At 35.0% G+C, this 16,834-nt stretch overlaps 2 protein-coding genes across 3 annotated transcripts; one reads left to right on the top strand and one right to left on the bottom strand.

Moving 5' to 3' along the window:
- LOC128155589 (uncharacterized) lies at positions 1-7,386 on the top strand. Its single transcript, XM_052817366.1, has 4 exons — positions 1-191; positions 4,572-4,709; positions 5,275-5,509; positions 6,657-7,386. Exons 1-4 carry the CDS (start codon positions 30-32, stop codon positions 7,241-7,243), a joined length of 1,122 nt encoding a protein of 373 aa, XP_052673326.1. The 5' UTR covers positions 1-29; the 3' UTR covers positions 7,244-7,386.
- Positions 7,387-8,057: 671 nt separating this feature from the next.
- LOC128157477 (proteoglycan 4-like) lies at positions 8,058-11,330 on the bottom strand. 2 transcript variants are annotated; one of them, XM_052820037.1, is made up of 3 exons: positions 11,171-11,330; positions 9,785-10,666; positions 8,058-9,489 (listed from the first exon to the last, which is right to left on the bottom strand). In XM_052820037.1, the coding sequence occupies exons 2-3, from the start codon at positions 10,648-10,650 to the stop codon at positions 8,214-8,216; spliced, it is 2,142 nt and encodes a 713-aa protein (XP_052675997.1). In that variant the 5' UTR covers positions 10,651-10,666; positions 11,171-11,330; the 3' UTR covers positions 8,058-8,213. The 2 variants fall into 2 exon arrangements, with proteins under 2 accessions (XP_052675997.1, XP_052675999.1); XM_052820039.1 differs by lacking the exon at positions 11,171-11,330 and having other exon boundaries at positions 9,785-10,968.
- Between the last annotated feature and the right edge of the window lie 5,504 nt (positions 11,331-16,834).

Raw genomic sequence — 16,834 nt, 5'->3', positions numbered from 1 at the left:
GTCTGTCGCTGTCCTCACAATGCCCAACCATGAAGCTCCTGAGTCTGTCAGTGGTTTTAGCTAGCCTGTTGGCGGTGGGTGAGCCACACGGGTACATGATAGAGCCACCCCAGCGATCCTCCATGTGGAGGGTGTATGAAGGGTTTACTCCAAATTACAACGACATGGAACTCTTCTGCGGCGGAGTTGCGGTAAGATTAACATGCTGATTTAATGCCCCAGTGCTACAAAAGTGGTATATTAAGTAGTTTTTATATTACGGTATCTTGAACGGATCCAGAAAATGTTTAAGGGGGGTCCAAGGGATAATTCTTTTGAGTTTTCCAGATAGGGGGGGGGGTCTGGACACCGACTCTCCTCTAGATCGGCGCATGGGTATATCCTACATGTAGCAGGTAAAACTTTGTATACCTTAGTGTCCTAGAGTCCCCATCTACTGAACTTTCTTTACATATAATATGTATCAACGAAATCTTTTATAAGTGAAACATGAAAAAGTTAAATAAAGCTAAATCTTATCTCATAAAAGGGATACCTCTTTTCCCTGCTTGTGGTTAACGGCGGAAATATTTATGATTATAGATTTTGATGTTACATGTTTTGCAAAAGTCAAAATTTGTCTACTGTACCCGAACATTTGCAGTACGCGCAGAAATCCGTTTCAGCAATAAACCGAACACAATTTTCAAGAACTATTTAAAATATAAAACATCGAAATAATCTGCTACTTTTGTTAGAAAAATATACATTCATTTTTACGTAAAATGTGTCATCTTGATAAATTTAGTAATTCTAAGGCCAGGATAAAGCGATTAAGTATGTATATACAATAAATCAAGGTAAACGTGGGAATGATGCGGCGTCTTTAATATATCCGTACCTTGTCAAACACATTCTTGTACTATACAGCCTTCAAAAAATTTCTAATTTTATAACCAAGAATTATAATTATTTTTGCACGTTTCGCATACAAACATGAATAGATAATAGGTTCTTTATACTTTTATGATATATATACTTGTATGATATATATATATACACACATGTATAATACAGTATTTGTCACTTATTTTGATTTTCACCTTATTGTATCTTGTACATGTTTCTCAAAGTGAAATCTCTTTATCAGCAAAAGTCTTATTCGCAATCTGAAAATCGATCAATCACCATCAATTAAATGGATATTTCTGTGCAGAAAGCTTTTGTCTTTTATCATAAATCATAAACGAATTTTGCACGTTCAATGAAGTATTCCTGAATGGTTGATTTAAAGTGGACGAGTTTCCCAACATGGACCAAAATACTAGACTTGAGAATAACCTCCTGTAAAAATTATTGGATGCAGCAACCAAATTATATTTTACGAAATAAACTTTGATTTTTACGCTACTTTCACAAACTTCTATTTCAACTTTGCAAGTATTTACATTTGTAAACAAGTGGCAGTAATAATTTTGAATATTTTTCTCCTTGCTTGTTTCACATGCGTTAGGGTATGTTTTTTTTTATATGAATAAATCAATAGCGTTAGCGGGTTATGTAATTTTTTTGGCAATGATCGCTACCTTCATAACCCGCATGAGTCATCAAAGAAAGCATTTTATTGTTTATATCTTTCTGATAACTAATTATTAAATTGATTGTGAAAGTAAAAAAAAATTAACTAAATTACAGTAACTGTTAGTGAACAGCAGTACGTTAGCTGTGAGTCTTTGAGCCTGACATCATCATCGTTATTTCGTGCAGTGCGCGATTTTTCTTAGGTCGTTGAAGGTTTCGACCAACCGATAAACGGGGGCGTGTCGATTTCAGTCCTGTCAGTTTCTTGTCAGTTTCAGCCTCTGTAGATTTCGACCAATCGGTTGATTTCAGTCTGTCTGTTTCTAAAGAACTGTAAGTTTCCGTAAGAAACAGAGGGAATAATACCCGGTAAATAAAAATAAAAACCTTTGAACAGTACTTACCTTGAAAAAAATGGAGATGAAATACAAATATCAAACGTCAGTGTGCACAATTAGAAAGTAATGTTTTGTTTTAAAAATGCGTTCTCTTTCTTTGAAGAGAAATAATGGGCCAAAAAGCTCAAGAAAACTTACTTGTGCATGGTGTTGAATAATTTTTCATGTCAAATAATAGTACATGACATTTTATTTTAAAAAACGCAATTTTTCTCTTTAGGCTCATTAAATCAGACAATATCCCACTCAAAAACTGAAGTCGCATCTTTCTTATCTTTTCCTGCATAATGTATAGAATTAATTTTGGCTAACAATACTAGTTATCAGACCACTGTTCAAAATGGATCAACAGCAGGTACATGTACCGGTACTTGGCCGGTTTTTTTGGTCTGCGTTTATACACTAACATTATACTCTAAGGAGACTGAATTATCAAATCACCAGATCTATCTCTAAAAATTTGAATATGATATTTTGGACCAATTAAAACTATTATGTAGTAAAGAAAAACTTTAGATTATTTTTTTTCTATTTATTTATCAATTAGAGCTGAATAATTCTAAAAATGGCTTTGACCATTTAGCCCTTTCAAGAAGAGAATGTTTGAAAAGAAATCAGAAATAAAAGCAATCAAGTCTGAGTGCAAACACTTCTGCGTTTTTCTACAAATAGGTCAATATATACGAATTGCTGAAAAAGAGAGAAACGACCAAAAAAAAAAAAAATAAAAAAAATAAAAAAAAATCAGTGTTTGCTACTTCATATAATCATGAGATGTCGAGAGAAACCATGTTTTATTAAGGAAATGAATTTGTTCAATATATAATTTATATAACCGTCTGAATAAATTAACATGAAATTATCGTTAGGATTCTTTATATGTATATCAAAAGCATACTTTGATGATAAAAAAAAAATAAAGCATAGATTTATAATTAAAAGGATCTTTGACGTTTTAATTTATATTTACAAAAAAATAAAGAAATGTTTAAATAATTCAACAATGTTATCTTGAGTGATAAAACATCATAATTTATAAAAAGAAGACCTGTCCCGTTCTTCTCCCGATTTCTACGCTTTACAATTGTTTGGTGTTACACATGTTTATTATACAGGGTTTAGTAATCTCTCCAAAAGGAAAAACAATTTTGATTTATTTTCCTAAAAAGGCCGCAAGCATTTTTTTTTGGTGATATTAATGATGGATATTAAATTATAACGTTTTCATGGCTGTAGATAAGAAGAATAGACAGATAAGTATCTTTAATTATAATTCGCCTCGGATTATGATGGTATCGGAGTCATAAAGATAAAAATCTCCGCTAAACACACGCACCTGTAAATAGAATTCTACACGTAAGCGCTTCGCATGTCAACTGTTTTACGCTAACGGATCTTAGATTTAGAAATTTTATTACCGTTGTCAAAGTTCAACTGAAACTGTGCGGGAAATATCCCGCAAATATGTATTTTTCTCGAAATAAATTTCGAATAAAATTCTTAATTTGCCTAAAATGAGTGCACATCCCCATACTTTCTTTGTGACTAAAATAAAGAAGTATATATATATACTCATGTAGCTATAGATCATAATGAATTATACAGCATTTAGTAACCAGTCAATGAGTAGTTTATAAAACGATTTAAAAAGTAAATAGCCACTTTCAATTAAATAATGCTTAACAATTGCATGGAAAAAAAAACCCTCGGAGGGACAAAAATAAGTATTTTAAAAAGACTAACGTAGAAATGATTAATGAAGAAATTCACATGGTTAAAAATTCTTCTTCGTGTCATTAAGCTGCACAGGGCCGGTGCTATTCCGGTTTCAGTGGTGCTTAACGAATCCATGGGGGGGGGGGGGTGCTAAAATAAGGCGCAGGCATGTAGCATTAGGGGGGTGGGGCAAAGATTTTTCTTAAATTTACATACTGAAAATTTAATGAACATGACGTTGCCCCCCCCCCCCCACTTTTATGGGACCATGTAAAAATTGAATTGAAAATAAGAAATTGAACAGTGAAATTGAAGTTAAAGGAATACTTGTCCCCAAACTAACACCCAGCATATGCCGGTACCCAATTTCATCTGGATGGACTGATACCAATAATGTAGATAAAGTGCCTTGTCTAAGATCACAAAACAACATCTATTGACCACAGCGGGGTTTAAACCAGTGACCTTTTGGTTACTGTCCTAGCGCCTATGACATCTGAGCCATGTGCTCCACGTTTGATTAAATAAAGTACAAGAAGATTTCATTATTTCATTATTTTTTATTCATTGAATATCCCCTCCCTTAATTTATTGACCAATTATATTTTCACTCTAACTTTTCCTCGCTCTTAATTGTTAGAATTGCTTAATTAAACTACACTGTAGTACACCAAAAAATAAATCTTTATAAAAATGCTAGTGGTCGGTTCAAGTTTGAACTTGATCTAATAATAGTTATTGTATGGAATATTTAGTTTTCACAATGTCTACCTTTGATTTGTCAAAATGTAATTCAAATAACTGACATTTTTTTAAAAAGAGTCTTTTGAATTTGTAAAGGAATAATTGTCGATTGTCTAATTTCACAAGACTTTCATATCAGTATTTTTTACACAGAAACAATGGGATGAAATGGATGGGAAATGTGGAACCTGTGGCGATGCATATGATGCAGAAGTTCGTGATAACGAGGCTGGAGGAATCTACGCTACTGGCGTGATTGGACGAAATTACACACGTGGTCAAGTCATCACGGTATTTAAAAAATAAATTAAAAACATTCATGCAGCAGAAAACCTCTAAAGTTTTTGTGGGGAAATAAAATGTCTTTTCTCTCAACTCACATTTTGACACTGAAAAAAAACCCACTCTCATATTTTTCTACACGGGTACCCTTGCTATTGTTTTATTGTGTCATATTTGTATGCTTAAGGCGTCATTCGTTATATGTAAAGTTACGCCAAGTTTGTATTGCCTTAAAAATTATACACATTTCTTTCAATTTTCAATGTTTTTTTAGGATTAAAGAAGTACAAACAATAAATCATTCAAAATCTGGTCCTAGTAATAAACATGTCATGTGTTGGTGTGTTTCGATAATTACGGTTTGCTTTCAGTTTCAAAATAAATCAGAGACACGCAATATCTTTGTTTAATCAGTCATTTATATTCTTGATTCATTGGAGAATGTCCATATTTGTCAGATTACACAGCTCACAAATTGATTTCTACTAAACCGGTCAGCAACGTTAGATACATATAGTAAGATACATTGTACTATAAGATCAATTTAAACACATGTTTAATTTGCTCTCTTTAGGTACAGATTCGGCTAACAGCATCTCATTTAGGAAACTTTCAGTTCAAAATATGCCCCCACAACAACCCAAAAGTACCTGTGACCCAGGAGTGCCTCAACCAACACAAATTGAATTTAGCGGGAACAGACGAGCATCACTTCTATCCCAAAGAAACAGGATATTACGACATAGATCTCCAACTTCCGCCGGACATGGTGTGCTCACAGTGCATTCTTCAATGGCATTACACTGCAGGTAACTGCTCAAACTACACGTATTAAAAATGATGCACGGTGATCATAGATGTACGAATTAATTAACAGATATTTTTAACATTAGAAACGGTTTTTTGTGGAAGTGAGTTTTTTTGGAAGCTGTTCAACGACCTTATTTTATTTCAAAGAGTACATTTACATTTACCGTTAGTTAATGGGCTTTTACTAAATTAGTACATGCATGTTTTAACATTTTATTATTTATTTTAAACAATAAAATTCTTTCTTTGGTGATACATGCGGGATATGAAGGTGGTGACATTGCAGAAAAAATACATAACCTGCGTTAGCGGGTTGTGTAAATGTTTTTTGCAATGGTCGCTACCTTTATAACCCGCATGATCGAGTCATCACAGAAAGCATTTTATTGTTTATATTTAGGCTACATCTTTCTGTTAACAAATTAATAAATTGATTGTAAAAAGTAAGGTAAATTAACTAAATTACTGTTAATGTACATCAGTACGTTAGCTTAAAGGGTCATTCAAATCGTTTCCCGTGGGCCCTTAAGTCTGCCATTTCTACAGAACTATGAATTTAACAACAAGTTTCAGTAAGAAATAGGGGAAATCATTCTCGGTAGATGTAAATATTGATCTATAAAGTGATTTGATTGATGTAGTCATATTTTGTAAAGAACAAAAGAAACATTCTAATTTCATTACTTTCGAATTTGTTGTAAATCTTTTGTTCCAAGTATAAACAAGTCAAAACCGCTTATGCTGATACCCCGTCCCCCTTAAACAAAAACCACGAAAAAACAAAAGATTCATCAAACAAAATTTAACTTTAACTAAAAGAGGTAGACATTTGTTTTATCATATGAAATTTACGTTATAAATAGAGTTTTTTAATCAATTACTTTGGACTCTTCTTAATGTAAATGACATCTACTAGAGATATTTTCACGAGTTTTTGTCGTGATTTGATTTTTTTATCGAAAAAAAAAATGAGTTAAAGTTTCCATGAACCTACAACGACTTTGACATCTTGATTGAATACTTCTCATAAAGGGTCAAACGTAATCCTCAAGATTTATATATAAAATTTGTTAATTTATAATATTAAACACTGTCTGTTTGATTTATCTACTGAAAAGCCATTAATTATCTTCTGTCTGTGCGTAGGAAACACGTGGGGTTGTGCGCCAGACGGGGACTGTTGTCTAGGGTGCGCCTCAAAACAGGAGACCTTCATCAACTGTGCTGACATCGCTATATTTGACGATGGCGGCGTGGCACCGCCCACCTCTGGGCCTTCCACTGGAAATCCCCCAACTCAGGCGCCGACTACGGCACAGCCCACAGAAAGACCGACGACCCAAGCCCCACCGACAGCGGCCCCTACAACTCATAGTCCCACCACACAAAGCCCAACTGATGCCCCCACGACACAGGGCCCATCCACACAGTCACCGACCGACGACTGTGTGCTGATGGAGTGCCCAGTGGGCCTGACCTTGATGTGTGATGGCACAGGAGATCTTGCTGGGGATCTGACTAGGCAGCGATTTTGTAACGACCACTGTCGGCTGCAAACGGCATCGTGCACTACTCAGTTATGCTCGTGTACGTGCAAAAAGATAACCTGCAAGGCTGTTGGTGGCTACGAGGGCTCTCCGACCCACGACGACTGGTGCCAGACGATCTGTACTCAGGATTCGAACCTCTGTCCAGATCACAGGGACCAGTGTCAGTGTACGGAGGACCTGTAAACAGTTGAGATTATGATTGTATATATATATAACCGCTGTCGATATGGTCTCTTCTATAGTTTATTGACTTAAAGGAATTCTTGTTTTCTTTACATGGGTATTATATTCTGTCTTTACTTTACTCTAATAAACAGGAACTGAAAGCGGTGGATTTGTTGAATAACCTCATAGACATAATAAAGTTGAACCATTTTAAACCATTGATTATTTAGGACTGGTGAAACCATTACCACCTGACTATAATTGACGTCCAAAGGAAGCAAGCTTTCGTAATGAGAGAACAAAACACAAATAACTCATCAACCAATGCTAAACATGTTTAACTTCAATGATTATTCTTTTGATTCGTGGGGGTTAATATTATTGGAGATCGCAATTCTTAAAAGCATTTTTGAGAAGACAATTTCGTAGATTTGTTTTCCACGTAAATTTGAAACGGACTGTTTTACCCTTAATTCGGGATGTTAATTTGTAGATACGGAATATCCTCAAAATTCACGAAAAAAAAACTAGGCAGGGCATTAATTTAGCTGACAGTTCAGGCTCCGCCGTCACCAATTTTGTGGATTATTCAACTCAGACCTCAACACAAATCCATAGTAGGAAAGTACATAAATTTGAGGAAGAAACTCTGACTTGAGGCTGAGTATTGACTTGGGGAAAGTTGGTGACAGCGGGGCCGAACTAGCCTGGTTTTGAATATTTCAACTAAATGACCATGAGAAATCCTCGAAAATATCACTTATTAATCAATTTTCGTTATGATTTGCAATTTTCTAATTTCTAAAACTGCAAGGAAATGCGTCATTGAATAAAAAGTATAAAAAGTATATTTTATTGAGGAAAATAATAAATTAATATAACAAAAAGACTGAAATCACACATAGAAAAATCAAAAGCTTCCATAGGAAAAGGCACCAGTCCATATAAAACAATGAAAGCACTAGAGTCAAAGCATATTTACATCATATTAATGCACTCTGAAGTCAATCGGGCTCTTGTTAAGCTGTAATCCCGGGAAAGCGCCCTGTCGTGATTGTTGCTGCTGTTTAGTCTGTCCAGACATTGCAAAGCTAGGATTAAAGACCTGAGTTTTCTGTATAGAGTTTTGATGTGGGTTCCACAGTTGATGGTTCTGTAAATTCAATGACTGTTGGAGTTGTTGTTGTTGGTTTCCTTGTGCCCAGCCTTTTGGTGGTTCGCCCCACTTTTTGGGTTCTTGAATTGGATTCCAGTTTGGCTCTTGCTGGGTATGTTGATCATGAAGCTGATATGGTACATGTTGTTGTTCTTGTGCTGGCGAGTCTAAGACAACAAGAGCTGGTTGGCGAGAGTTGGATGACTGGAGTGAGTTCATGCTAGATAGAGAACTCATAGAATGAACCAGCTGGTGATTTGGAACATCAACACTCCTTGTCTTTTCAAAATGTCCAAAAGGTATATCCAATTCCCTCTGCATCATTGGATTATAATGTGCAGCAGGAGGGGGAGGAACGTAAAGTTGTTGTGGTTGCTGTTGGTGCTGTTGACGTTGTGGTTGCTTTGGACGAGGTTTTACTGTTGCTTCTTCTTCATGCAGCGTTTTCATATACTCCGGCTTGAATGCATCGAGGAGGTTTCTGATCGTGTTTTTCCTAAAGGATTCACTAAATCTATACGCTGGGTTGACGTTTGCCGATATGACTGGTAGATCTTTACGTTGCATTGTATTTGTTCTAGCCGGAGGACTACTTGGATTCACATTGTATGAACTTTGTGTTTCAGTTCGTCTTTTGGTCGTTGGCTTTTGTGTTGTTACAGTTGTTGGTTTTCTAGTTGTCATCGTCGTAGTTGTTGGAGCTTTTGTTGTAGGTTTTGCTGTTGTGCTGGAGGGAGTTGTTACTTTCTGTGTTGTTGATGTCGTCGTTGTTTTGGGTTGTGAAGTTGTGGGCTTTGTAGAGGATTCAGTTGAAGGCATAGTCGTAGCGTTGGTGACTGCGACAGGCTTTTCTGTTTTTGCAGGTGTAAAGGGTGAGTAACCCGTTCTGAACAGAGGCAGAAGACCTCTCCTTGATATTGGTTTCAATGTTTTAAAAGTGGTGGGTGCGGTCATGGGTGTCCCAGTTGTTTCTGTTGTCGCTGTTGTTGTCGTTGATATAGTTGTTGGTGCTGCTGTTGTTGTTATTATGGTTGTGGTGGATGATTGTGTTGTTGCCGTTGGCGTTTCTGGTTGCAAACTAGTTTCTGGTTGGACTCTATTCACGGTGCTTTTTAATAAAGAACAAGAGACGATAAGGTCTTAATTTGGCCCAAAATACATACAAGATTTTGAGTTAAAGATTAACTTCAGAGTTGTTGATTATCATATGACGTCATTATTGTTTACTCTGTGTTTGAATAAAATATTCTTCAACATACTTCTGCAGCCATGAACTAAATTTTGATATAAAAAAGTGCGATACAAATAATGACGTCATGTAATAATACACAAGATATTAGCAAAAAAGAATGTGAGAAATAGTGAATATATTTTGAGCAAAATTGCCTCATTATGGTCTCTACCTCTTTTTTACTGGGGTCGACGTTTCGGAAGCTGCTGTTTCTGAGGCTGTGAATTCATTCGCAACTGTTTCTGGAGGTGCTGTTCCAGTCGTAGACCTTTTCGTCGTTATGGAGGCATTTATCGTACTTGTCTTCTGACTGGATCGTTCGTTCTTCAGTGCGTTTCTTTCACTTTCCGTCAAGAAATTTCTTTGAATTCCTCTTGATCCAAAATCAAATGGAACTTTACCAAAGATTATATCATCCAGAGTTAGGGCTTCTGTCTTTGTCATTTCCTCGAGTCTTTTTGTGTCAATCAGGTCCTTTGGTGGTTCGCTTTCTTTGGGTTCCGTAGAATTATTGGACACTGTTCTCATCGCTTTTCTGAAAGCAGACGACGTCACTTTAAGTTCAATCGGAGAATTAGGCAGAATGGAGGCTGAGGTGGGAGACACAAAACCAGTTGTTGTCGATCTAGAGGAAAACGTGACTGGTCTAGACGAGTATTTCTGAACTAGTGGTACAGACGTTTCTTTCTTGATCTCATAGCTAGTTGATTGTTTCTTGTTACTGCCTTTGTAGTTGAAAATGTCCAGTTTGGGGTCGTTTTGAACTTTGAAAGGGGAGTCCTTCAATAGTGTTGGTACTGTTGGAACTTTAATCTCTAGACTAGCTCCAGCCTCAGTCGTAGTTTTGAAACTAGTCCCAGAGTCTGATTTTGGTTTAAAGACAGCTTCGAAATTTCCAACAGCAGAATATTTTTTGGCCGGGTTATTAATGGGCGAACAGGTGCACTCACACTTCATATTTGAGTTAGGGACGTATGCCAAACCACAAGATGTTAGCGTCGCTGCCAGCAGGAATAGCTTGTATGTCAACCACGCCATTCTAAACGAACGACACCTTCAACAGAGATATACAAAGTAAACCATTTGCAAAAAGACGCTGTTCTAACTCTTGCCTGACATATAAACAAATGAGTTATAAAAATAAAAGAGGATGTCGGGTTTTTTGTGTGTTCCTGAGTAAGTATGTCTTAATGACATCGTGATTGTCCATAAAGAGAACTTTTTTTGGAAAAAAAATACATACTAAGAACATTACAATTAGATTTTTTTTTTTATCAAACTAAAAAAACGATTGATATTAAAGCTGAAAAAATAGTTGGGAATTTTTTTTCTGTAATATTCTTCTATATTTTCAATTTTAAAAATAAACATACCAAAGTACCAAAAATGCGTATCAAATAAAAAGCATCTAATAATAAAACGATATTCTTATTTTTTTTTAAATTTACAATATATTAAATATTGAAGTTTCTCTTCAAATTAGTTAAAGAAAATAAAGTAGTGGAAACCTTAAACTTCGTAAATTGGTCTAGATTTGAGGTTATCTAAGATGTCTTACCTGTTACGTTGAAATCCGTCTGCTCCCTAGCGATCCGAACAGTAAAAGACACTGGGACTCATTTGTCCAATTTGAAATTCATAAAGAGGCCAACTGGGGCACGCAGAAATCCGTCATTGTGTCACCATATCAAAATATTCGTTTGTCATAAGGGAAATTAAAAAAAAGAGTATGTATATGCAGTGATTTAAGGTATGATTGAAATACACTTTGGTCGAGCATCTTATAATGAGGGGGGAGGGAACTAGCGGCCCTTTGGGTCCTCTTTTTGTGTGGTACATAAAGTGTCGTCAGTCTCAAATGATGAGAAAATATTTTGAAATTAATTAAGGCCGAATTTCATTATTAAAAAAAACAAGTTTAGAATTTTTTAAAGTTGAAGTGTCCATGCTAGATGCATGGAAATGAATTTTATTATATGATCACTGACGTCATAGGAGAACCACGATGAAGAAGATATTCAACACTAGAGGGATCCAATTACGGGAACAAAATGTGTATTGTTTTCCTTTTGCGTCCTATGAGAAGGCAATATGTCAAGTCTATTTAAACATTTCATTTTCCAATTTGGGCTTTGTTTTAGTGTAAAGCCAATCTGACAACGCCTACCGCACCACGGGAACGCGGTTTTTGAAATCTTCATTTCATAGACGTTTGCCTTTTACTTCAGCAATTTGCTGATGGGAATTTGGGCTTCTTGAAAGTTTTTGAATTGGAATTTTAAATGAAACCTTAATTGATATTTACGCATTTGTAAATACTAGTATGTATCATTCTAATGGTCTACCTGTGCAGGTTATTTTAATATGTTTTTTAAAATTATGTTTTCATTGATTTATTAATGCATGTTGAATGTATGCGGAAACGACTGCTAATCAGGTATGTAAATTTGTATATAATTTTTCCGCTCCCAGACAAAATTTTCACTACTGTTAGTTTTAAGTGGTCGCTCTAAATTCAGACAAAATGAGAAATAAGACTGGTAATATTTTCTCGGACTCTTTATTGTTTTAAAACATATTTTGAATTAACTATATGATACAATACTGTGGATTTTGATAGTCTATTTCTTTTTCCTATATTCTTTCAAAACATGTTTTCAGTTTCCAATTTGTTCAATCATGATAACTGAAGAATCTGAATGAAATTTTAACTATGTGTTATATTCCGGCAATTCATTTATATAAAGTAGGTTGCTTGTCGAAAATGAAATAGGATCTCTGTGTAGATTTAAAAAAAACAATTGATGAATTAGAATGGATTGGTTGATTCGTTGAAAAGAATACCAAAAATAGCAATCATCGAATTCAAATGATAATACATGTAAGTGCATATCTAAACGGTTCGCATAATATTAGTTTAGAAAATATAACTTTTCGTAACTTTTAGGGTATTTACTGTGTCGCAAATTCATTCCTTAATATTTAAATAATTCATATTTATAAAAAGAAAGTGTTTTCAGTTAATGTTTATTGTGGGCATTATCATATGAATTATCACAGAGGTCTTGTCGTGATTTCATTCACTGTAAATCTACGATCATATCCGTGACATCAATTATTCTAAAAGCCAACTTTTTGAATAAACATCAAAAACTAGTGACCTTTTTCTGAAATATTGAAATTGCACGAAAGAAATTAATGCAACCGGATGTCGTTATACCATTGCACGTTCGCATTTCTCCCCTTCTAACTATATGTTTTTTTGTGTCCATAACGTAAATGTTTTTAATAAAATTGCAAATAATTGTAAAGGACACCATAGTAAGGGGAGAATATATTTGCAAATCGCTGGCCACTGACTTTTAGTATGTTTTGTTACAAGTAAATTATTAATAATGGATTAATTTTTTTTCTTCAAATTATTCAGACTTCTCTCAAAAAAAAATGCATGAATGCCTGATAATGCTCTTAATCACCTCATAAGATAGAAATCTTTGGCACACACCTGTAGTTTTGCCGTGCAAAGTCGTACAGCACTGATCAAACGTCTGCATGTGATAGTTATCGATCAGAAACGCTTACGTCAGGTGACAGTCGAATTAACACGATTGATATTTCATCAATATACTGTCTTTAGTTGATATTAGCTGATTTCTCTAACATAAAAATCTCCACAATTTCAATGGTTGTTTGTTGATTGAATTCTAGTAACATTGAAATAAATAATGGATGACCACTGTGGGGTTTTTTTTATATGTGTGATTGCTTGTAAACCTAATTTTATTGTATATAAAACGGTCTAATAAATCATACAGCCATTAGCAATTAAAAAATACATGGTGAAATGGCTTGAAGATGTTAACCACATCCAACAAATTACATTCTACACGTCCCCTAAGTAAACAAAAATAACTTCCAACGGAGCAAATTAGATTGTCTTTATTTTTTTTACATGAACAAATAACCAATTAAGTTTTGCAAATGGCACCTTGCATGTAATTAGACAGATGACATATTACATGTGAATACGTAATGCTAGGAGTTGTTCCATTGTGCATAATCTTCACAAAAGAGGTTGGTTTCACTAAGTTGACAACCACAGGTAATAAAAACGTACAGCAAATTCTCTTCGAAACGATACACTCTACACAGCTGTTCAAAGTTATTTTAAGACAAAGGTTTCACTAAAGATACAAACAAGTTTAATAGGAATCAAGATTTCTTTATGTATTACAAACCCACATAGGTAAATAACACCAATCGAAGTTTATTTTGAACCATTGAAACACGCGCAACGGAGATTTTGAGATAATTCAATGATGGCGATTGGTCTTTCTCCATCGTTTATTTCCTGTTGTCAAATATTACTTAGGAGTATAAAGTGTACTTTATTACAAGAGCCCATCAAAATATTAGGTGCGCTGTAGAAAAGGTATGATGATAGAAATATATTTGGTAAAATAATCGACTATGTTCAAAATTGTAGTCGAATTTTTTAAAGTCTTGGAATGACCAGCAAATTCGCATCCAACTGTCGTTGTTTTGCCGTTGTTTAATTTTGACGCGAAAGTTTGAACGTGTGTTTCCCTAATCATTTATACTTCACCATTGCAGATTTGTGGTTAAATTATGACACATATTATTCTCTCCTTCTAGCTAATTGCTGCATATAAATTTGAAATAAAAATTAACAACACCGTGGTACACTTATAGCCGGGACTCTCGTAAATTGGCAAAATGGAAAAAAAAATACCGCGAACAAAACTTGTTTCCACAACTTTCAAATTTATTAATTGCTGAGCTAAGATAAATGGTTGTCCTTTTGCCAACTAGATCAATGATAATTTTATTAAAACCGCGGTTAGTTTAAGAATCCATGTGAGTATTATCTGTTAATACACAGTTTTCCTTCGAGTAGTTTGTAGCATATATTCACGTTCAAATCCCACTACAGCGTAAGATTAGCCGGACTTGGGATCCTTGCTATTCTAATTGAGGAAGTGGCGACTGTGGTTTAACGTTGTGGTTCCGCTTATGACACAGTCTGGCAGTTTGGATGAAGCCGGCAAGTCCGAGGACGATATCACATACAGAAATCAACAGTATGATGATTTGGAGAGGCAATGAAATCTCGCCGGAGTCTCGTCGGGTATATGTCTCCGTGAAAATAAAGAGAGCGTTACAACAAGAGGTAACCTTAAAGATGGCGAGAATCCACAGCCGATACACCGTCTTTAACTCATTTCTGCAACAACACATGTTAATAAAGGTAATAGAGACGATGAAGGAAACACAGAACGCTATCCAAACGAAGAACAGCAAAGTTCGAGCGTCCGAGGAAAACTGTATGATTCCTGTTTTCCATATCAAAGCTAACTCTAGCGAGTCAAAACTATAACCAATCCATATTCGGAAAACTAAGCACATTCCCGGACAACATAGTGTGGGGTGCTCCTTGAATTTTTGACTGAAACAAGCGAGTACGGCTCCACAGGCAAAGATGGTGAAATCCGTAGGTTTCTCGAAAAATTCTTTTAGCATGTTGAGAATGATGCTTTCTAAGTGTAGTCCATTTGTCCTACGATGACTGCTATCTAATGCACCTATCAGTCGCGTAAATGTGAGGACGATTTTCACAAATAACGTCCATTACGCAACCTTCTGACAATGTGGGAATGAGAGTTTAGGAATGGTTAACCGAAAATGAGACGACGATAATTGTATCGAATTCTGGCTTTATTGTTAGTAACCTCAAAGTCAGCAAAATCCTGGGTAACGGAACTATAATAAGCATCACGGTTACATGTCGTGTTTAGATTTATAGACTATTGGAACCTTTTGAAAAAGAAGAGATTTGTACCACGACCAAGAAAATTAAGGAATTTTAAAGCTAAAATATATTAGTTATTTATTTCCGACATCAATTAAGGCGGACAAAATATTCAGATTTTTTTACACCCACAATTTAGATATTTTTCTCTCAAGATTTCATTCTTTATTTGAGAAAAGCAATGAGATAAAATGAACAGGAACCCCAGCACTTCGCTTCTTTTTAACTTAATATAATCAAATGGACAAAACAATTTAATATCCCCCCCCCCCCCCCCGGTATAAATACAGTGTAGATATGATAATGGCTCTTCCTTATCTTTGTTAGCCAATGGTTTGTGATCCGCTTCTCTTTCTCTCAACGTAACAAAGACGGTAACTCGTATTCACAATCTAAACATTGTTTGTGTACCAACCCTAACTCCTAAATCAAAAAAAATATATATTATAATGCCTAAACCAAGATATTAAGTTGATTTTAATAGTTTTTACACCAAAAATGTCATTTTGCATGAAAAACTACTTGAGAAAATATAACTCTAGAACACGCGTGTAAGAAGTACAAGGAAACCATTATACGCCATTTCCATATGTGTAATGGCTTTTGTTTTATTTATTTCTTAAAAAAAGAAGTATTCCAAATTCTTTGTTTATGACTTTTAGACCAATGATTAATGGAGGTTTTCTTTACACCTTTTCAATAGTTGATCAAATTATCGAGGTGCGGTTAACCATCACAAAGACAACAAGTGGATCATTTCCTTAACAAACAAAAATCTTTTCCCCTTTTTTTTGTATTACGCTTCGGTCCAATAAACGCTAGCACTTTCCACAACCCTCTCCATTCCATAGAACTAGAACAGAGATCTGTGTACTCTATTGTTGTGGACCTCTTACCTAAACGTTGCAACACAGATGTTGGCCGACATCGCTCTTAAATTCACCATTTATTCCCTCGTAATTCGATAATTAATGACAAGTCCATGACAAGATTAACCAAAGTTTGATTTACGGTTTTACATTAAGTGTAAGGCGTAGATGTTTTAAGATCCACTGAAACTTCAGCAGTAAACTATTTAGTCATGTGAGGCTTAGAGGTAAGAATCCAGGAAATTCTTAGTAGCATGCAGGTGAGAAAAATTAAATCAACAAACGACATTAATTGCCTGAGATGCAGTTACAATTCTTTTCTTCCCATTTTGAACCATCTTAGTTTATTAGCCAAGTTCCACCTTTCTTCCCAAAAACTTTTTTACGAGATATTATACTCGATTCGAAGCAAACCATAAAGACCCCGCTTGAGCATGTGTCCCCTTCGTATATTTTGTATATTTCATAAGTCATGTATTTGAGTGCGTGGTTTTTTTTTTTTTAAATGTCATCTATATTTCGA

This window comes from Crassostrea angulata, chromosome 7, assembly GCF_025612915.1.
Source record: "Crassostrea angulata isolate pt1a10 chromosome 7, ASM2561291v2, whole genome shotgun sequence".
In the NCBI taxonomy this organism is placed as follows: domain Eukaryota; kingdom Metazoa; phylum Mollusca; class Bivalvia; order Ostreida; family Ostreidae; genus Magallana; species Magallana angulata.
This window is presented reverse-complemented; position numbering and strand designations above follow the sequence as displayed.

Excerpts from the sequence above, each read along its gene's own strand:
- LOC128155589 (XM_052817366.1), top strand. The coding sequence starts at position 30 with ATGAAGCTCCTGAGTCTGTCAGTGGTTTTAGCTAGCCTGTTGGCGGTG. Across the intron at positions 192-4,571 it reads TCTTCTGCGGCGGAGTTGCG|AAACAATGGGATGAAATGGA; the intron begins GTAAGATTAACA and ends TTTTTTACACAG. Across the intron at positions 4,710-5,274 it reads CACGTGGTCAAGTCATCACG|GTACAGATTCGGCTAACAGC; the intron begins GTATTTAAAAAA and ends TGCTCTCTTTAG.
- LOC128157477 (XM_052820037.1), bottom strand. The coding sequence starts at position 10,650 with ATGGCGTGGTTGACATACAAGCTATTCCTGCTGGCAGCGACGCTAACA. Across the intron at positions 9,490-9,784 it reads TCGACCCCAGTAAAAAAGAG|CACCGTGAATAGAGTCCAAC; the intron begins GTAGAGACCATA and ends TTTATTAAAAAG.